We start from the raw sequence: 21,726 nt of genomic DNA, 5'->3' as shown, positions 1-21,726 counted from the left end.
ACCAAAGGGAGCTGTGGCACTCAAAAGTTTATACTCCAGAAAGCTTGTTGGGTCTCTAAGATGCTACCGGATTCAGTTCTAGCTGTTCTGCTTCGTGAGATGGAACTGTGTTGCACCTCTGAAGATGCCAACCACAGATGCAGGTGAAACGTTAGGAACAAGATCTACCAGACCACGACCACACAGCCCGGAAAACCAACCACAATCACCGGAACTGTGTTTGTTAAAACAAAAAATGAAGAGAATCTAATAGCAAGTTACAGACACATTTAACTTCATCAGAAGCATGAAGTACATCTTCAGTTGACAGACACACAGAAGAGAAAAATATAAGGGTATGAAAGATAAGAGATACAGGCTGTCTGGGGACCATCCCGACTTCCCTGACACCTGCAGCAGCCACCTCCCCTCAGTGAGAACACCCAGAAAATACCCTTTCCTGTGGAGGTGAAGGTCAGAAATGCTGCCAGTGGAGGCCAGGTGGAAGCATTTGCCGGGCCCTGCCTGAAATCAGCAGCAGCAGGGAAGCAACCTTGGGTCAGCGCATGGCAAAGGAGCACCACCAAGCCCTTGGATGGGTGGCAGCAGCAGGAACCAGACTCAAGGAAAATGAATAGCTGGCAGAAAGCCATTGAGGCACACCCCAAGCACAGCCACCCAAGCAGAAGCTACCAGCAGTTGGGCTGGTGGAACAGAACCTAGCCAGAACCAGGCAAAGGACACTGAGGGACCCAGGTGGATGTCCAAGCCACAACCTGCCTGAAGCTGAATTTTTCCAGCCAACACTGATCACAAGACCTCCCAGCGAATGGCCAGGCCTCTGATGAAGTACCTCCCCCTCTCTGATGGAAGAGAAGCCAGGAGCAAAGAGGTCAGATTTAAAGGGGCCCCTCCCTCCAAGAATGACCAGGCTAAGAAGGCAGGCCCAGGGGTGGGGAGAAAGGTTGGCCGACTGCAGCCTGACTAAGGGCTAGCCCAGGGGTAGGGAACCTGCGGCTCTCCAGATGTTCAGGAACTACAATTCCCATCAGCCCCTGCCAGCATGGCCAATTGGCCATGCTGATAGGGGCTGATGGGAATTGTGGTCCCTAAGGTCCTGGCTGCATTCAGGCTAGCTGAGCCAATCATCAGAACAAATAGCTGAAGGGCCTTTTTCTGCTCTTGCCACAGCCTACTCTGAGGCCTAGGGAAGAGCCTAAGCCAGGGAGGAGGGTGCAAGCTACTCACTCTGTGACACAGTCTGTGGCATTTCTATGCAAAACTCAGACCTACAAGATTAGAATAGTGTGAGGGATCATTCACAATAGTGGCAATCCTTACACATAGTTCTCTAGAGGTTTGGAATGTCCGATGACAAACCCCCAGCCAATGGGTGTGAAGTGCATCCCTCACATTCTAACAGCCACCCATATCCCTTCCCAAGATCTGGGGGCCTCGGGGAGTGAGGTGGGGGGAAAAGCAGGCCCAATCCTCCATGTTGGATTCAGTTGCTAAGTCCAGCACTGAGGATAGGGCTCCCCACCTCCCTTCCCTGTTTTGGAAGTACTTGGGAAACAAGGAGAAGGGGGGGAAACAGCCTGATCCTCCATGCGGGCCTGAGCTAGCTGAGCCCCGTATGGAGGAACAGGGCCCCTTCCCTGTTTCCAGAACTGTGCAGGGTTAGGGAAACAAGGCTCCCTAACCCACAAGATTCCAACTTCTAACGGTGTGAAACAGGACTTATTATCTGTATTAATGACTTAATCAGCCATCTGTGGAACATCTATAGTCATCCTCTTAGTGGTCATAGTACCCTGCTTCTCCTACATGCAGATGACACAGTCATTCTCTCTTAAACCAAAGTTGGCCTTGAGCACTGCTTAAAGGCATTTTCTAGGTATTTCCAATGCACTTAAAATCAATTACAATACATTTGAAGTTATAGTTTTCTCAAGGAGTTGGCAGCTATTTATCCTGTCTCTTGAACATTCACGCATTGAACAAATAAAAACATTCAAACACCTCGGCATTACCTTATGTCACAAACTTAAGTGGTCTACCCATAGATCTTAAGTGACAACAGCAAGCTAAATGCTCACTAGCATGAGTTGGCCAGTTTCTTTTTTACCACAAGGATAGCCAATCTGTCCCAGCTGTGGCCTGCATTTTAAAAGTCAAAATAACCCCCAAATGTTTATATGGGATCCCACTCTGGATTCAGGCATTTAACACCAAAGTGGAGCAAATTCAAGCATCATTTCCCTGCAAAATACTTTGTGTCCCAAACTTTGTTGATTACACAACACCATGTTAAGAATCAGGGATGTTCCCGCTAGAAACAAAAGCCTGGATTCAATCAATTAAATATTGACTAAAGCTGCGCTTTAGATCTGGCCCTGGTTGGTAGCCTATTATTGCACATGCTGGAAGATACTTACCTCTCAGAATGGTCCAAATCGATATAATCCAAGATCAGCAAAATTGGCATAGACCTGGAGTCCTTGGCATCCTGCAAGAACTTCACTCTGCAAGAAATCAAGAAAAGATTAGGAGACAATGAACACCAAGCTCTGCTGCCTACAAAAGATTAGGAGATCATGAACGGCAAGTTCTGCTGCCTTCAAATGTGATCATATACTCCCTAAGAGTTCTAGGATTACATACCTTTTCTGGATCAGGTGCCAAATGTTTCACCATTCCACTAACACAGTAACAACAAAGAGCTTTCATGGTGGCTCAGCTTAAGATCTTTCCTTTCTTGGTTACTGACGGAAGATATAGGAAAACCCCCTTCCATGTTAAGAGTTCGTTTCTGTGGGGACAGCATACCAGATTCTCTTTCACATATCCTTTTGAGTGGTCTACTTCGCGCAGACCTACAAACACAAGTCCCTGATTTCTGCAATAAATATCATCCCATGATGAAAATCAAACAACTTGTTTCTTGCTAGTAGATAGGAAGCCTGAAACCACGGTTACCGTGGCTACCTTCCTAGCCTCCAGCCTCTTAATACGTGTCATCAACTTCAGTGTAGCCAGCTCATCCAGTAATCATGCTAGCTCTAGGTCCATTTTCCAAAGGAGTCTCACAACCTTGAATTCTATGAGTATTTTTTGATATTATGGGGTTTTTGGTATTATTTGATTCTAATAAAGGATAATGAAGAAGAGTTAACCTCCCTCCCATTTTTTATAAAAATGTTCTCTGCACAGCAGTGGATGCTGGGAGTGGTTCCAGGCCTCAGCAGGGTATAATGGCATAGAGTCTCCCCTCCAAAAGCAGTCATTTTGTCAGATCTCAGTTGTCTGGCATTCAGTTGTAATTCTGGGGGATCTCTACTCCCACTTAGAGGTTGGCTAGGCCTGGCAGCAACCTCTGGGTGACTTGATACTACCTGACTTGCATTACTCAACTAGGCCTTGGATGCCTGTTACTGTTCAACAGCACTCACCCTATGAAAGCCTGGGTGGTGTAGGAGTTAGAGCTTCATAGCAGGTTCAAATCCCCAAATGCAGTGGAACTGCACTGGTTGATTTTGGACCAGCCACATACTCAGCCTAACCTACCTGCAAGGATTTTTGTGTGGATAAGGAGGAGGAGAGAAGACTAATGTTATCTGCTAAGTATTTAGAGAGGCTCCATTGACAAATTTCCAGGAATTTCCCAACCTGGAGCTGGCAACCCTAAGGGGAATTAATCTCTGTAGTTGGGAGATTCTGTGATTCTGGCAGAGTTGTTTCCACCACTGTTGCTGTGTTGGGGAGGGAGGAAGCAGGTGGGAGGCCAGGACAGTGAAAGGGCGGGAGGCCAAAAAAGAGAGAGAGAAAATAGTGCTTTAGGATGCCTAGGTCTATTTTCCCTGCTACTTTAGAGAGGGGAATGGGGTCTAACGAAAAGCAGGACTACTTTTCCATTCCCTGATGCCTTTATAGAGCTCAAACTGTCAGTGCTCTGAGTAGTTAATTGCTTGCCTCTCATTCTCCTACTGCTTCCTTCCACTCTGAACACCCCATTTGTTGTGAGAAGTCCTGGAACGGCACAGTGATAGTCCAGCTGCAGCTTCTTAGGCAGGGAAAGCAGCCCAGTCCAGGCTCACAAAGCAAACTCACAGCTGAGCGATAAAAGCCATGAGCTGCTCTCACTGCAGGTGCCCCGTGAACATGGGGCATGAAGGCCCTTTTTATCAGGGATCTGTGTCTCTGGCAGCCCTGCTTTCCTCCTCACAGGACAGGTCCCTTCTGCTTGTTCCAGGAAAGTTGTGCCTAGCTGTCTAATTTAGAGTCTTTATAATCAATAAATACTGCAAAATTTAAAAAACAGATATTGAGGCATTCTAGAATATCAGTTTTATAGCACAACAAATGTGCTTATATATTACATGGGATTCAGGCACTTCTTTGCCTCTCTTTTGGAGAGATTGCATTTTCTCATCATTTATAATGTTGCTGGAAAAATCTGTCCTTTTTGCACCTTGTGTGGCTATTGCAGTATGTAGTCTGTAGAATGCGGCTGCATGCCCTTGATATCAGTAAGGATGAACAGCACAACCATATCCTTTGTTATACCCCCAGAGAAGCTCTTCTTATTTTCCTTATTAAGCATCAGTTTCCCTATAGTTAGGAGCCGCGTGGCGTAGTAGTTAAGTGCTTGCACTGCCATTCACATGGTCAGGAGTTCGAGCCCCCTGTGGGTCAGATATCCTGGCAGCTGGCTCATGGTCAACTCAGCCATCCATCCATTCCTTGGTCGGTAAATGAGTACCTAGCACATAGTTAGGGGGTAAAGAATAGCCGGGGAAAGCAATGGCAAACTACCCCAAAAAACAGCTTGCCTATGAAATCACTGCTTGCAGTGGTACCGCAGGGTCAAACACGACTGAAGGGGAAACTTTATCTTTTTTCCCCCTATGGTTACTATGGGTTTAGTTATTTGGATTGTATTCTGAGGGAGGGAATTTTAGTGGACCCTGTCCCTTTAAGAAATCTCACTAGAGGCAGTCTTCCTGTTATTACCCAGTAATCCCCCTGTTTAGCTCAGTCAGTCTAAGATGCCAAGGGTAGTTGGAAGGCTGCAGTATACGTTACGTCCAAGGTGTATAGAGATAGCATAAAGTTAAGGTGTACAGAAAATAGAATCCAGATAAAGGACACTCAAGGAACCCAGAAGAAGCATAAAGTGGATTTTCTTGAAAGCAGTCAAAGAAAGAACAAAAATCTTAAGCAATAAACCCTGTTTTTGAACTGTTGTACCTTGCTTGTGTGTCTCCCACTCTTTTCCACCCAAGAACAGGGCACCTTTAAGCTGTTTTACTTGGGGGACAGAAATCTTTCCTCTCAGCTTCAGAGATGGGACCTGGATGAAATCCATTCATCTTCAGGAAAGTGTAGGAAACCTCCTTGGAGGATAGCTTTGAGAAATAAATGTATGAGCTACATGCACATTCACTTTTCTCACTGAAAAGAAGAACCTGTGCATACACTTCCCCGTTATGAGATGCCTGAGTTTCCCCTTGTTCCTGGTGCCCACGCATTTTGCAAATGGAAGATGCACGATAAATGTTCCAGAGGAAACATTAAAAAGTTAACTCAGATGTTGTAATTCACACAACTGGTCCTTGGGAGGCACTTTTCAACTGTGTGGAGCTGTTTGCAGCGTCTCTCTTTGCAGTGGCTTTTCATATTTGTCTTGGAGAGGAAACTAACAATGCAATCTTGGGGGGCGGGGTGGTTGCGCTGCAGCCGGGGCAGCACAGGCACAATGAAGCCACAGCACAGCTGTGCTGCCTCTAAAGAGAATTCTGTGCCATGGACAACAATCTGAAAGCAAAATTGCCCTTTCCCTGTGAAAGAGACCTATGTAGCTCAATTGGCTGTACCTCTGATTTAGCTAGTGTAAGTTTGTGCTGGAAAATGGGAGTGTTCATGGGCTGAAAGGGCGGAGTTCCCCGTTCGGTGCCTGCTTCTGTGCTGGAGGAGCACCAGTGCCCGGGCATTGCACTGCTATGCAGCTCCCCCCTATAAGTGCCTTTGCGCCAGTGTACACCAGTACCCTTTACACCTGGTGCCATGCTGCCTCAGTGCCTCCTGATTGAGTTCAGCCTCCCACAGGGTTGCATTGTAAGCCAGTTGCAATAGATGATATATAATATTATGGAAATAATATAGTAATATTTTACATGCTTTAATGTGAATGTATTGTCTTATAGGGTCTTTGGTTATATAAAGGCTGCATTACATCTAAAACCCATTCAATAAAGTATTGAAAGAGGAAATGAGTGGGAGCAGAAATATAGCTGTTCTTCAACATATATATGCACACATGAATAGCAAGGTTTTGCCACAATTCATTATGTGTACACTGGATAGTTTACATCTTTGAATGGGAGCCTGTAGAACTATCCTGTAAAAACTGAAATGTGATATTGCACTGAACATTGTAGACTCGTGCCAGAGCAGGTACATTATGCCTAGTGCAATCATCTATCTTTATCTGTGTTATCCCAACCCAGAGGGATGTTTCCACAGAATCCCTGCATCTGCTATTTCTTATTGTGTTAATGTTGCTGTTATTCATGTTGCACTGCTGTAGAATTAAAGATTCTAAATAGCATTGACGGGTGCCACTTGTATCATTTTACCGTTCACCCTAATCCGACTGTGGGTAAGTGATGGGGCAATAAAAAGGCAGAGGGGGAAACTAAGCTTGCTACATGAATTCTAGTGTACCAGCCTGAGACATTCTGCCTGTTTATGCAGCAACTGCAGTTGAGAATGAAGGACACACATGAGGAGGATTTTCTGCTTTTCATGCAGTAGAGTCCACTGGGGACTTCTTCTGCACTAACCCCATTCAAATAAGTGGAACTCTTCTGCCCAGTAATCTGTCTAAACATTGCAGGAATAAAGCACTTTTTCTGATGCAAGTGGGAACAGAGATGATACGAAGCTCCAGGAACTGCCTTAGGCGGTGCGGTGTTGTTAGAAAGACAGGCCTCAGACAGAAGTGGTTGAAAAGGAAAACAAGAAGGGTCTTCCACACAAGAGTCACACAAATCATCCACTTTCAGTGTTTTACCCCTGCTTTGTTGTGATTTGTTACATCTGGTTAGAGTGCCTTTGCATTCTGTGTGGATGGGAAAATGTGCAATTTTGCGCATCTCACGCATATTGGTGCCCTGCAGTCATTCTCCCCCATGCCACTAGTGGGCTTTTACAGTGATAGACATAACAGTATAACTTTTAAAAATATAATTGAGGTATTGCTGTAAACTTAAAATGAGTAACTGACATATCCCTGTAGCTTAATGAGGTAATAGGAGACTTTGGCAACTTAGGCAAGAAAAACATGAGGAAAAATACCACGTGGATGCTTTGTTGCTGCTATAAATGCCTCTGCATTCTCATTGGCAATGGAAGGAACCCAAAAAAATCATTGCTGTGTGGGTGCATCCATTATGGACCAGCTGAGACAGAGGTCCATTCCAGTACAGTGAGCAGGAAGCCAGAAAGCTGCTGTTGGAGCTCAGTGGATTGGAAGCCTGAACTTCAATGTCCTTGTTTCTGAAATCCAAGCTTTATGCTCTGTATAGTAGCTCCTCCTGTCCCATTTAAAAATACAGATGAAGGTTTCATGTGTGAATAATCCCTAGTATCAAAACCTGTTACACATGGAACATGGACATGGCCTCCTTGCAACTGGCAGAATCTTCTTGGAGGTGGGGTTGGGGACAGTGATCTGCATGCTCAGAGCAGTGACATCACTTCCAGATTGATGTGGAAATGCCAGTTTCGCACTGGAGGTGCTCTAGCACTCTCCCCAGCAACTCTATGGTTTCCTTAGAGGTTTTGGGCAGAGTGCTAGGGAATTGCCCAGTGGGATGCCTGTTCCTCCACATCAATCTAGAAGTGACATCATTGCACTCGGTGCACAAATTGCTTCCCCCTTCCACTGGCCTGCTTCTGCCCACTGACCAGCTAAGGGTTCACAGGCAGCCGCAGGAGTTGGCGGGTAATCATCTGTCAATACCAGGTAACCGGAAACCGTACAAGAAGAGGACTAGGGTAGAATCCTTCTCCCTGATCTGCTGGCTTTCCTAGGGACAGTTGTTGACCGCAGTACTGAACAAACACCTATAGCAAAAAGCAACCGGTTATGAACTGTGTATATTTGGTGAACTGATTATTATTCTGTCTAGCAGTATAAAAGAGATAACAACAGCTGGGGCTTTTCCACATGTTCAACTTACTCCTGATTTTCTTCATGTGCATTTTCACAGTTGTGGAGTCAGTGTATTTTCTTCAAGTGGTTTAAATGATAAGGATTTTCAAAGGAGGGTGTTTTCATTGGTGTCGTCACAGAAACCCCTTTTTAAAAAAGGCCCTGAAGCAGTCTACATATTGATATAGTGTTGTCATTATAGTTTAAACAATGTTGTAGTACTAATTTGACCTAGTTCATTAAAAAGGTAAATCCCTGGCTTTATCCCTTGCCTTTCCCCTTATATCTCTGCAAGGGAAGAGGATAGAGATTTACCTTTTACATGAAAGCTGGGATTTCAGAGAACCTGCTGTATTATTACAACACAGTGTCAATATACTGATATTTTAGGACCTTAAAAACCCCTGCAGTGCTTGTTTTCAGGTTGTGGGGATAAGAGGAGAGGGAGCAGTTTGATCATGATGAGTCCAGTCTCTGAAAAGTGAGGAGGAGGTGAGCAGGACAATTAATACTAACAGAAACATTATGCGTGTGGAAAATCCAACTGGAAACAGGCTTGGAGGTGGGAGGAGAGGTAAAAGCAGTCTGAAAAGAACTGGAAAAAAATAGGGGAAAACAAAAAACTGAAGGTCACAGTGAAAACTGGAGGCACAAAACATATATGGAAATCAGGGGATAAACCAAAGCAGTATGGGGCCATAACCAATGAAAAATACCCATTCAGAAAACCCTGTAGAGTTACTGTTGGGGCTAAGATTCCTTGTCTACTTCTCTGTGTCACTATGTTATGCATATCCCAGCTATGTACTTAAGAGTTCATCTGGGACCCCTGCTCATAGGATAATACCTAGGGTTGCTTTTGGATGTCCTATCTAAAATCTAGCTCTATGTGCATAATCTGTTGCCTCTGATTCTTCCAGCTGTGGTAACTCATTGCTGCTACCCCTCCTCACTGCCAGCATGCTTGTCTTTCAAAATGTTAATTTAGTACTGATGCCTCCCCCAGAAAGAGCAGCTGCGTGGTTTCAGAGGAAGCTTTGTTTCTGCTTTAGCCGAGAGGCATCTCTTGGGAAGATCAAATTATCCCAGTGAGCCATAGGTTGGGAACAAGGGAATAAAATGGTCAGGTTTGCTTTGTGTGTGTGTGTGGTGTGTGTGTGTGTGTGTGTGTGTGTGCGCATGCTCAACTCCAAGCTAGGAGGGGTAATTGGAGCCAGTGATAGCAAAAAGACTGGACATTTGGTTGCCTAAGCTACATGTCTGAAACTGTTCCTCCAGCCTCACCTAGAACCAGGACTGTAGCAGTTGATTCCTAGTGCTCAAGGATATCATGAGCAGAAGGTTTCAGCTTCTGTCATTTTGTTTTTCTTGGGTGGAAAAGAGTGAACAGGACAATGTGTGGTTCATGTTATGCTTCTCAACAGATAGGTGCAGGGTTCTAGCCTTGCAAAAGGTCAGTAATTTCACTATTAGGGTGAAGAATGCCTACGATTATAGTGTTAATGTGTCCTCTTTGTGGCATTAGAACATTTGTGGCTGGTCTCTCTGTGTGTGAAATATCTGTCATCTGAATAGTCCCACAGTTCAGACAGTGTTCTCTCACTCACAGCCACCATGAATTTTCCTGCTTGCACTCAAGCATATATGTCATACACTCATCCACCTGCGCGTGCTATTTAACATAGAAGTAGAGGAACAAATTCTGCCTCAGGGACTGTATTAAATAGCGTAAACTGGTAAAAATTTTTGGTTTTTTGTATCATAAAGATGCAGATCCTGCCTTTAATCTTTTAATTGTTTATTGACATTTCTCTTTTCCATTTGTTGTGAAATTAATTTTTATTACACCCATTGTTCCATTTCCTCCTTAATCTCTTGAAAACAATGTCTCCAGTTTTTAAAAGGAATTTGACTGGGCTTCATGGATGCAGCAAGCGCCCCCCCCCCCCTTGCTTCTTTTTCTGAAGCTTCCAACACTCTGTGTATTTGAGGAAACAGCCCCACTATTAATTTTGATGAAGAGGTTGCCCTCCCTATTTCTCAAATGCCAGGCCTTGTTCACGGCACCAGGTGTCAGAAGACAGCGATTCCATAAACCAGCCAGCATCTAAATGCAACTCTCTTTTGCTCTTTGAGAATAACTGCATTTTCTGCAACTGATGACAGTTTTTGCCTGAGGCTAATAGAAATGACTGTTTGTTTTCAGCAAAAACATATATTAGCAGAATTGTATGTCTAGGGGAATGTTATCGGGTCAGGATGAGAGGGTCTTGCAACACAGTGCACAGAACCAGGGACTAACTATATTGCAGCTGTGGATTATACTGGGGCTGTAAGAAGTGTGTGTGTGGGGGGGTACCATCCAGGACTTGTCAATATTAATTCTACAACAGCCATCAACTTCTTTTGCACATCTTTTGCTCTGCTGATCTCTCTCCAGGTTGTAGTGAATGAGCATGGTCAGCTGAGGCCAGGCAATCTCCATGGGTGGAATAGTTCTCCAAGGGGACAGCTCTTGCTTAGCCCTAAGGAGGCTCAGTGGGTAGACAATTGATCTTAGGAAACTGGATATCCCTTCCCAGAGTTGGGAGACAGGACACCTTGAGGATCCATTCTTTTCTTTGGGAAGATTTTGAATAGTAAACGTTGGGCCATGGAAGGTGTATTGGAACTAGAAATGTCTGTGTTAACTTTGAGCCTACAAATGTATACTATATAAGATTTAGCCAAATGACCTCGTGGGTTCCGCTCCTTCCTGACTGTCCTCAATTAGATGCTCCTGTTTGTTATTCCTTCGTTCTCTGCTTCCTTCTCGCTTCTGTTCTAATTCGTTCTTCCTGCGGTTTTCTTGTGTCTACCTGCAGATGGCACTCCCCTAAGTGAGCTCTCCTGGTCCTCTTCTCTGGTGGTTGTGGCCGTTTCCTTCTCTGGGCTCTTCACCTTCATCTTCCTCATGTTGGCTTGTCTGTGCTGCAAGAAGGGGGGCATTGGCTTCAAGGTAAGCACTAGTGGATGCTCACGAGGATTATTGTGCTCTCAAAATCTCTACTCTATCAGGAAGCTTGCAAGAGGGCCTAGAAGCTTAACTTATTTTGTAGGTTTGTTAAGCCATCGGTGCTCGAGCAAGAAGAGGCACGGGATGGCCCAGCCTGCCCATATAAGGCTGCGGCCCCGCCTCCTCCAGGCACTTTACTTGCTCACGTTGGCAGCTGGGTGGCCCAACCCCACACTGGCCTGGGTGCCAATACTGGGCCTGCCCCTCTCCCTGCCTCACCCCTGGGCAGCAACAGCAGCCAAGGTAAATCTCAGCTGCTCTTTATAGGAGTAGGGAGACCTACAAGCAGTATCCTTGAGTGCCTTGAAAAGAAGGGCAGGTAAAAATGTATATATAGAGAGATCATTTGGGCAAGGCAGGGTTTTTGAGGGGCCACCTTAGGTTACTGTACATAGGTGTCAAACTCGTGGCCCTCCAGATGTTATGGACTGCAGTACCCATCATCCCCTGCCAGCATCATGCTGGCAGGGGATGATGGGAACTGCAGTCCATAACATCTGGAGGGCCATGAGTTTGACACCTGTGAGTAACTGGGAAAGCAGAGGATGAAGGATACATGTGAAATGATATAGGCACATGATCCCAGCAGCAGGAGGAGGAATCCAGCAAGGAATCCTGTTGACTGAGGGTGAGTCATGGGCAGGCTTAGTGAGCTCCAGTAACTCAGCAAAGCCCATATGTTTGTTGAGAAAAAAGCACCAGAGCGCAGAAACAGAGAGTTGTCTGCCATGGTGTGGGCAGAGTGGGACTAAGGAATTCCTGCTCAGCCTAGAGGACAAATGAAGGTTGGTGAGGAGCAGCAGTCAGACACATCAGCTGAAGTCAGTGTGTGAGAGGAGTTCTGCTTTTGTGAGGAGCAGCCATTGAAGTATTTTCCTGAGGTGTCATGTCTAGACCCAGAGTTAAGGTTGCAAACTTTGGCTTCATAAATTCCTGGAGATTTGAGGGTGGTGGCTAGGTAGGATTGGATTTGGGAAAGAAAGGACCTCACTGACATACAATGTCATAGCCTTCATCTTCCAACGTAGCCATTTTTTTCCCAGGTGAACTCATATCTGTCATCTGGAGAGTAGAGCTCCAGGAGCCACCTGGAGGTTGGGAATCCCAGCCCAGAGTTGGTTTGCACTCTGGTGCTGAATAAATGCTCACGTCTGCATAAGCAGAGTAGGTTTTAATTCCAGATGGGGAGCCAGCTTTGTTAGTCCACAACAAAATAAAACAGGAGTTTTAAGGAGTTTAAAGATGAACAACATTTTATTCCTCCATACATGTTGCTTGTTTTTAAAGAGCCGATTTTAAAGGCCCCAATACTGAGGAGAGCTAATGGGAGCTGTAATTTGGGTGATGGAATTAGAAGCTTAGGAAGGAGGTGTTCCTGCAGAAGGCCTTGTGCTGTGAGGCAAAGGTAAGGGCCTCCACAGCTGGGTGTTCTTGCCTCTCTGTTGGTGCATGCTCTGTTGCCCTCACATGGTCCTGACCTAGAGAGTTCTTTGGGCATTGAATTACACGTTGGCCCAGTAGGTCGGGTTGGTTATTCGTTTATTTATTTATTTAGTCTCTCACTCTGAAAGAGATGCCAGGACTGGGCCTACAGGTTAGAACCCACTCTCTGGCAGTGCTGCTCAGTTGGTGCTTTGATGGGGAGGGGGTCTTTTTGTCTTAAGCCAGCTGGGATTTGCCCCCCTCACCCAGGCTTGTCTTGGTTACAGTCTGCCCTGGAATGGCTCATGAGGGAGTGGGCAGTAATGTGACCTCACAGGCACAGAATGTGCTGGAGAAATGTGTTCCCTCATTGCTGAGATTCTTGTGGAGGCTCTTGGCGTCCAGGCCAAGGTGCAAGTGGGGTGCTGGAATTGGAGCTATGGATAGTTCTGTGGACTTACACCAGCCAGATTTTGTTGTGGGAACAATGAAGCTCTTCAGCCCCCCCTACGCTCCCTATATAGGGGCATGAGTAAAGGCTGTGAGCAGCCTGCATGCTTTTCTCCTGGAAACGCCACCGCTGCAGCCACACAAGGGCATCATGCCGCCGGATTCACCAAGGTGATGCTTACCCTCTCTTACCTGATTGCTGGAGCAGCCTTCGGTGGGAGAAAGCTCACTCAGGTAACAGGAAGTGCTGGCTGGCCTCTGGTTGACTTTTGCAGGGCTTGAGTGGGGGTGGAGACCGCTGTTGCTAGAAGGTGTTGGGGATGGGGAGGTTTTTGGGGAGGGGTCTGACTTGGTGGGGAGCAAGGCACTTCAGGGTGGGTGGATTTATTAACACTCTTTCTCTGGGCACTCTTGCCTAGAGCTGGAGAAGCGAATCCCGGGAGAAGAGGCTGAGGATGGTTTTGAGGTGTCTGCCCTGCACGGGGGCCAGCACAGTGCCAAAAACAGCCTGTAATGTAGAACTGGGAAACCCTGGGCAGCCCTCCCCCTGCCCCCTGACCAAGGTGAGGCTGCTTCTCCCTCAACTGTATTTATGACTGACTATGTCTCTCGCTGGGGGCAGGGTGGAGGGAGCAGAGCAGCCGCCTGCTGGCCACACAGTGCCAAAATTCAGAAACCCAGCTGGGACATGGCATCCAATGATCACGAGGAGCAAATGAGCTATTGCTCTGCATTCAGATCCGCTGTGGCTTGCTAGCAGAACCATACGGAGGTGAGGCTTGAGTGGGGGGAGCCATTCCCTGCCCCGTATGCTTCAGGGCTTGACATGGGCCCCCTCTGCAAGTCTGCAGAAGATCTGGGCAGGTCATGCTTCCTCAGTTTTACTCGTGTCCTGTTTTTCAAAGCTTTCTCTCCAGCCACGGTTTCATGGAACACCCTTTTGTTTTCAAAGGAGATTGCAAATTGGCTATCCTTAAATGTCCTAGGAGCTGTTTCCCGTAGGCCCTCAGCCTGAGTCCCCACACAATTGTGTGTTGGAAGAAAAAAGAGGAAGAGTGTGAGTGAGTGCACGGCTGTCTCTGTCCCCCCCTCCCCAGTTTCAGTAGGTGTGCCAGTGTCTAGGCAGAAGCGTACGAGTGGCTGTGCTTTTTGTGTGTGTGGCTCAATTCATAGATTTGTTTGTGTGTTAGGCTGCCCCTTCCCATACAGACTCAGGGCGGCTTACATAATGCATATAGTAAAACATTAAAACAATACATTCTATCAACATCTCGGTGCCATTCAGATCAACCCAAGGGGGGAGGAACATTCTCAAAAAACCACCTATAAACAAAGACATCCAAATACTATTTTAAAAGGGGGTGGGGAGAGAGAGAGAGATAGAAGAAAAAGAAAGGGAAAGGAAGAGGGAAAGGAAATGGAAAAGGGGAAGGGGAAAAGGGAAGGAGAAAAGAAAGGGAAGCCCGCTAGTTGGAGATGGTTGCAGTCCTCAACCATAAGCCTGGTGGAACGGCTTCATCTTACAGGCCCTGCAGAACTGTAATAAGTCCCACAGGGCATTGTGTCTCACTTGACAGAGTGTTCCACCAGAGTGGGACCAGAGCTGAAGAAGCTTTGGCCCCTCATTGAGGATAGCCAGACAGTGTTCAGGCCAGGGACCACCAGTAAGTTGTTACTTGTTGTTCAGACGGCTCTTTGGGGAACGTACTGGAAGATGCAGCCCCACAGATACAAAGGTCCCAGATCATTTCTTGCTTCAGAGGTTGGTACCCAGACCTTGAACCCGAACCGATACTGCACCTTGAGTTAATGCAGTTAGTGGAGCACTGGCTGAATATGTGCCTTCCATGGAGTCCCAGGAAAGATTCAACCATCTGCATTTTGCACCAACTGAAGTTTCTGGAGAAGTCTCAAGGGCAGCCCTGTGCAGAGCGAGTTACAGTAGTCTTATCTGGAAATGCCCTTCTTTGTGTGGGTGTCTGCTTGTAATGGCACCATGAAGGGTGCAGATGCAGTTCCAGTGGGGAAGTTCCCTCCCAAACACATGGTTTGCAATGACATGGTTGAAGTTTCCCAAAGTGTGTGGAAATGAATTTTATGCAGACAGCTTGGTACACCGGTGAAATACTTAGGCAATTCCATTTAATTTGATTATCCCTTTCAGTGGAATGAATTGGGCCTATTTGGTGTGAGAGTTGCAAATATTTGTTAGCTGTCCCCATCCCCACACTCCAAGTCTGTTCAGGCCATATCCACATTGCCAGCTGAAATTAGTTTAAAAGTAATTCCTTCTTCTTAGGGAATCCTGGGAAGTGTTCTTTGAGGAGGGGAGGGATCTCTGACAGAGAAATGACAGCCACTTGCCCAACCACAATTCCCAGGATACTTTGAGGGAATCCATGACGGTTAAAATGGTATCAAACCAATATATATTAGGGGTAGATGTGAAAGGGATATGAATATACCCGTATTTCCCCCATTGTGCTCCTGTTTAACTATGCATGCATGTATCTATCCCCATGTTTATGAAGAGGGTGTGTGCCCTTCTCATTCTGTCCCCCCCACACCCAGTATTTGTTTACAATATTTCCCTTTACATATGCAGGAAGCAAAGTGTGCTGTCTTCCCCAGATCAGTGTATATATGTATAGTGTAATGTGTGTGTGTGTCTGTGCGCTCTCATCTGTGTGTGAGATAATAAGATCTGAGAATCTTTCAAAAACTTCACATTTATTATAGTTCTGACAGTATGAGTGGGAGTAAGATGTTTCTACTGTGCTTCTTTCTACACATGTAAAAATATCCCTATCTTGGGGTGGGCTTTTTCCCTCCCTTTCATTTTTGCCCCTAGGAATTTGAAAATGCTGAAGGAGAAGAGTATGCCAGCGAATTCTCTGCCCAGGGCTCACCTGCCACACAGAATGGCCCTGAAGTTTACATTCTGCCACTCACTGAAGTCTCCTTGCCCATGTCCAGGCAGCCTGGACGTTCAGGTAGGCCAATGAAGTTTTTGCATTTATTTATGTGACTGCTTCAAAATCTACACAAGCACGCTCTTGCACAAGCCTGGAACCACTCTTAAAGTCCCATGCTCACACTGATGAGCAAGAATTCAAATGTTTCACTCAGTGAATGCCCATGCATTGAAAAGGTAGCTTTCCCCCCCCCCCCCCCCCCCCCACACACATATTGTGATTGTGAGTTCATCACTGTAGCTGAAAGAGTACTATGGATGACTAATCTGTATGGTCTTTGTACATATGAACCCATGGCAAGGAAAGGTAGCCGGGACGAGAGCAGATGGGCAGGTATAGCAGCAATACTGAGATGCTGTTATTGGCCTGGATCTAATGGTGCTCTTCCACCGATGTAACCGCACCCCTATTGCTAGAGGAGGAATTTTGCCAAATATCTCCCACATACTGTTTGTGAAGGTCCTCCAGCCCTTGAAAGCAGAAGTCCAGGTGTCTTATTGTGTTATGTCAGAAGAAGGAAGGTGAAGGAAGGTCATTGCATTAACTCCATTATCTACTTTACATCCAACCTGTTTATTTTGAAATATTATCAATGTACATGGACCTTTACTGAGTAACATAAGCATAAAGGGCCCTGTCTGCAAGAGCTTACAGACTAAATTTGATAGGGGCACCAGAGAACTGAAGACAGATATGTAAAAACATATGCAAACTCATGGCATGTACTTAGGTTTAGCTTCTGTAATGGATTAGGCTCATTATCTGTTTGTTATGTTTTTAACCTACCCTTCCTGCAGGAAGCTCAGGGTGGCATACGCGGTTCTCCCTTCCTTAATTTTATTTTATGTTCACAACAATGCATTGAGGTTAGGTAGAAAGAGAGTAAACTGGCTCACGGTGCAAGTTTCATGGTAAGGCAGACAATCAAGGATATGAAGTGAAGTCTCCTCACTCCTAGTCCAATATTGTCAGCACTGTATTACACACTGGCCCTCTGTTGAAAAATCCTAAGAAATGCAACTTAAATGAGGCAATATCTTTAATTGGTGTAGAGGGGTTCAAGCATTCTGACTTGCATGAAATGCATATTCAGGATACCATCTGTTCTGTGTAATACAAACGTGTAATTCTTTTACCAAGAGTTGTTGGTTTAATTTAAAAAAAAAATAGCCATATTTTCTTTTTGTTCTCTGTGGAACTAACACAGCAAGAATTCCTTCTACTGAACAAAAAGATGTCAAGCAGCCAGAATGAGGCAGCAATAAGTATGCTGTGGTATGAACCCAGAGATCATAACTGGGGTTCCCCATGCATTATCCCCCTGCCCCCCAAGCTTCAAGAGACTTCAAAGCACAGGCAGGCTGTTTCTGTGTCCTTTTAGTCCTTAATTTCATCAACTTTTTTCTTACTTCCAGTCTAAAGACCCCCATTCTCACCTCTCCACTCACCCTGATGATCATGAAGCAACCGGGCTTTCAGTCCCATTGCCCACTATAACACTTGCAGCTGCTTGCTGGATACTCTATCTGAGTGGATCAAATCCTTTTTTCAGTGCTGGAAGTTGGTTGTCTTTGCCCACATCTGTCCTGTGGGGTGTATGTGTGTACTTTGTTGCCATTGGCAGCAGCTACAGTCGAGGAGTGGGCGGCTTTTCTGGTAACTTCCTTGGACACCAAACAGTTGGCTTTTTAACCATATCAAATCAGCCATTTTTACCACAGAGTCCCTTTGCAGCATCTTTAAGGTGCTGCTGGAACTCCTGTTTTATTCTTTGCAATATGTGTTATGTTGTTATCTGCCATGGATGTGATGGACACTCCTCTCTCTCCCCTCACTCCATGAATCTTGCCCTCCCTGCCTTCAAGCCCTATTCCTCCTGCAAGCTGTCAGAAAGATACTACAAGTCCTGCATTCAAAAGTTTTGGTGCAAGAGTGATGGAAGGTCCAAAGGGGACAACTGGTGACAAACATGAAATTCTTTATGGGACGTGCTAGAGATCCACATTACAAGAGCTTTGTGTTTCCAAATTGCCTCAGCATTATGCTGATCTTTAAATCCCCCTCCAACAAGTATCTTCCGGATTGTTCTGGCTTTTCAAAGGGTGCCACCGGCCTGTGACTCAACAGTGCCATCTTGTGGGTCCAGAGGACATATTTGGTTTTTCAGGCAGCTTTTCCTAGGGCAGGATACCTGGAAAACAGGCTCCTGGCCTGAGCATCTTCTGGACTCTCCATTAATAGGAAAGTCAGGAGCCCGTGAGAGGTATGGTGCCCTGGGTTTGCAAGAAAGGGATCCGACCTTGCCCTTCTCCCCTCAGCTGACGTATCCTCCTGGATTGAGCAATTCCTTTCTTCCCCCCTCTGTCCCTGAAACAAAGGCTCTTTGGTTCCCATCTCCCACAGACACTGCATTCCTTCCCATGTGAAGTGGCTGAGGAATCCAAGTCTTGCTTTAATGGGTGGAATGGAAGAGGAGTCAGGCCAGCTAGCCAGGCAGTAGGTTCCCTCTACTCTGCCCACATGATTTTTTCAAGTGCAGCCCTATGTGGTTTGAATGGATGCCTAAAGAATGGCTTCAGTGTCCAGCTGCAGCTACCCATGCTGGACTCAACAATAGGGCTTTTGCAGCTCAGAGTGACGGGAACAGTGGTGTCTGGCACTGAGGGGGCGAAGGGATGGAACTGCCTGTTTGCTGTGACATGGGACTGCGTAGTTGGATGGGCACGGCACAGCCACATTCTGTTGCCCGGGAGCTGGAACTGGCTCTTGCAGGCGACTCCTTGTGTGTGGATGTGTGTGTGCCGGGGACTTCTCTTACTCTGCTCTGTCAGTGGAGTAAAGATGCAGCGAAACCTGTCAATTTGGCCTCAGGGCCTGGAAAGTCTACTTATTTTCATAGGCTTCCCTGTGCCTGATTATTTAGACTGTTGTCTGCCCCAGACCCCCATCTTCTGTGGAAAGCTAGAATGAGTTAGCCTGCGGGGGTCAGACTAGCAGAACAGTGAGCTTTCCAGACTGGATATACTGTAGCTCACACCATTCTATGTGCTCCTTCACAGTTCAGCTACTCAAATCCACTGACTTGGGACGCCACAGCCTGCTGTACCTCAAAGAAATTGGCCATGGATGGTTTGGCAAGGTAAGTGCCTGCCCTGGGCTTGACCCTTACGGTCACAGAGGCGTTAAACTGGAAAGTAAGGGAGAAGTGGGTAGTTTGGTTGCTGAGCATTTTTTCCTTGAACACTTTGGCTGCTGTTGAAACAGGAGCAAGATGGGAACAATGTGATTCCTTTACAGGCTACTGTTGGAGATCTTTAATTTGGCATGGTTTTAGGGCATGGAGGCAAGGAATGAAGTGGAAAGGGCTCAAATGAGCCCTTAGTGTGAAAAGTGTCAGGGGGAATGCTAAGGCAGTAGAGGCACGCAGGTAAGGGGAACTGGAGATCTGAGACAAAACATGGGTTGCTGATGGCCCCAAGGACAATGAGCAGGTGATCCTTTGCGTGTGTATATTGGTTACCATTTGGAATGAGGTTAAAATATGTTCCGTCTTTCAACAAAACCTGTTTGAGAACTGGTCACAGTCCCGGGTACAAGTGGAGACAGGTCAGGGAGGTGAAATTGCTAATGGAGGAAGGCTGTAGGGCCAGAAGGCTTCCTTGTTGGTGTTTTAGTAAATTTTTATTGTGCATTCTAATCATGTGTCAACTGCCTTGGGAGTTCATGTGGCCAGTTAGAAGGGTATAAGTTTTAAATTGAATAAGGCATTTGTAAATGCAACATATTTGCTCTGTTGTCGAGTATATTAAGCCCAGGATCAGATGTGAAACAAAAAGGGCCAAGGTTGACAACCCGTCTATAGTTTATCTTGGGTCTCTTTTGTCCACAAACTATTGGCTAACAAATCGATGACACCATTGTTTTGAAAAGTCTCACAAAGGAATACTAATTGGCACATGTGGAAAAATCTGAACCAAGGAAATGAATGAGCTTCTTGTTTTTGAGGTTGGGTTTTTGACACACAAGCCCACTGGTCCCTAAGCTAGCATTTTAATTTTGCAGTCTACATAGTATTTGACCTGGCAACCATCTTTTCAGTTTGGCTATGCTGAGAATTGTCCTAGCACATTCATCTATAAGGGTGTTTCAGGGATGTATTTCTCTCTCTTGCTTTTAGGTGTTCCTCGGTGAGGTGAATGCAGGGCTTAGCAGCACTCAGGTGGTAGTGAAGGAGCTAAAGGCTAGTGCCAGTGTACAAGATCAGATGCAGTTCCTGGAAGAAGCTCAGCCATATAGGTAGGTTCTTGGGCCTTTCTGTTGCAGGGAATACAGGAGGAGGGTTCCTTGTGTCTGTACTTTTGATCATATTCCCTGGTTCTCTCTGCATGAGGCTTCAGATGCCCAAAGTATCCATCAAATCCCAGCCCAATAATGTTTGCCTATCTACTGTGCCCAGTTTGCCTTCCATCATGTTTATTTACAAAGTCAGACAATTCACAAGCAGGGTTGCTAAGAGGGAGACAGAGTCTTGCAGGGGGCACTAGTCTGAGGGCTCATGGAGCTGTGCATGTTGCATGATTTATTGGTGTTGGATATTACAAAACGGGACCCAGTGAGAATTTTTGTCTGGGGACCACTGTAGCTCATAATTGTCTTGATTACAGGTTTTGATTACAGACATGGAGGGCTGGTGTTAAAAGTATTGTCAACAGACATACCCAGACATGTTAGACATACCCACGCACACGCAATAAAACGAAGCTTTAATTGGCTTTATTAGAGACCTAAAGATGAGGTGATAAGGAACAACAGTTGCTTGTAGACAGCTAGGCCTAGAGCACACTGATAACAGCAGTCACAAAAACATGTGTTCCCAAGCCAGAACAGAAAATAGAAAATATACTTAAAAGTACATTACCACTAAATACAGACCTACTCCATATACGACGATAGGTCTCATTCTAATGGAAGACAGGATTTCTCTGTTGTCAAATGACTTGTGAACCATAGGGAGATGTTGAGAAGGTCTCTTGAGGAACTTCAGAACCTTGATGGAGGGGAGGGAGGGGCAGTGTGGGTCAGCAATGAATAGCTATACTGACTCATGAACAAACAGCTCTCAGTTCTTTGTGGACATGCTGGGATGGCTGGCACAGCTTAGGACCCATTCATTTATTGTCCGTGCTGGGCTGTGTCAGAGGAGCCCCCCTGTGTCCAAATGAACCTATTGTTAGAAAAGAGAACTGCACTCACTGAAACAGATTTGCTTCTCAGCTAAACCTGGTTAGAGCATCATCTGTAGGCCTAACCTACTGCTCTCTTGGCTATGGTAGCTCTTGTTTTTCTACTGCTCTCTGTTCAGATAGTACCTCATTGCTATCTGAGGCTTGGTTTCCCTTGTTCTGCCATGTCCATGATCCTCAGTGTATCCTGAAACCCTCTGCCAGCATTCCTCACCTTTTCGTGATCATGGCTCTGGACTTGCTCCTTGCACTTTCCCCTCCAATCCCATTTCTCTCTTTCCCTGCTGCACAGGGCACTCCAACACACCAATCTCCTGCAGTGTCTGGCCCAGTGTGCAGAGGTCACACCCTATCTTCTGGTGATGGAGTTCTGTCCATTGGTGA

General features: G+C 45.9%; 1 protein-coding gene across 3 annotated transcripts in view; it reads left to right on the top strand.

Annotated features, from left to right (window-relative positions):
- Positions 1–21,726, top strand: part of AATK (apoptosis associated tyrosine kinase) — an 89,100-nt gene that overhangs the window by 48,673 nt on the left and 18,701 nt on the right. For 2 of the 3 annotated variants that reach the window (XM_048489918.1, XM_048489916.1), the window contains exons 2-7: positions 11,062–11,195; positions 13,544–13,687; positions 15,976–16,117; positions 19,159–19,238; positions 20,277–20,395; positions 21,635–21,722. In XM_048489918.1, coding sequence (XP_048345875.1) covers positions 11,062–11,195; positions 13,544–13,687; positions 15,976–16,117; positions 19,159–19,238; positions 20,277–20,395; positions 21,635–21,722 — 707 coding nt within the window. The remainder of the gene's footprint in view (positions 1–11,061; positions 11,196–13,543; positions 13,688–15,975; positions 16,118–19,158; positions 19,239–20,276; positions 20,396–21,634; positions 21,723–21,726) is intronic. The other variant, XM_048489919.1, reaches the window with a different exon arrangement.

Source organism: Sphaerodactylus townsendi, linkage group LG03 (genome assembly GCF_021028975.2).
Source record: "Sphaerodactylus townsendi isolate TG3544 linkage group LG03, MPM_Stown_v2.3, whole genome shotgun sequence".
In the NCBI taxonomy this organism is placed as follows: domain Eukaryota; kingdom Metazoa; phylum Chordata; class Lepidosauria; order Squamata; family Sphaerodactylidae; genus Sphaerodactylus; species Sphaerodactylus townsendi.
The sequence above is the reverse complement of the archived record's forward strand: the minus strand, read 5'-3'. Positions and strand labels throughout refer to the sequence as shown.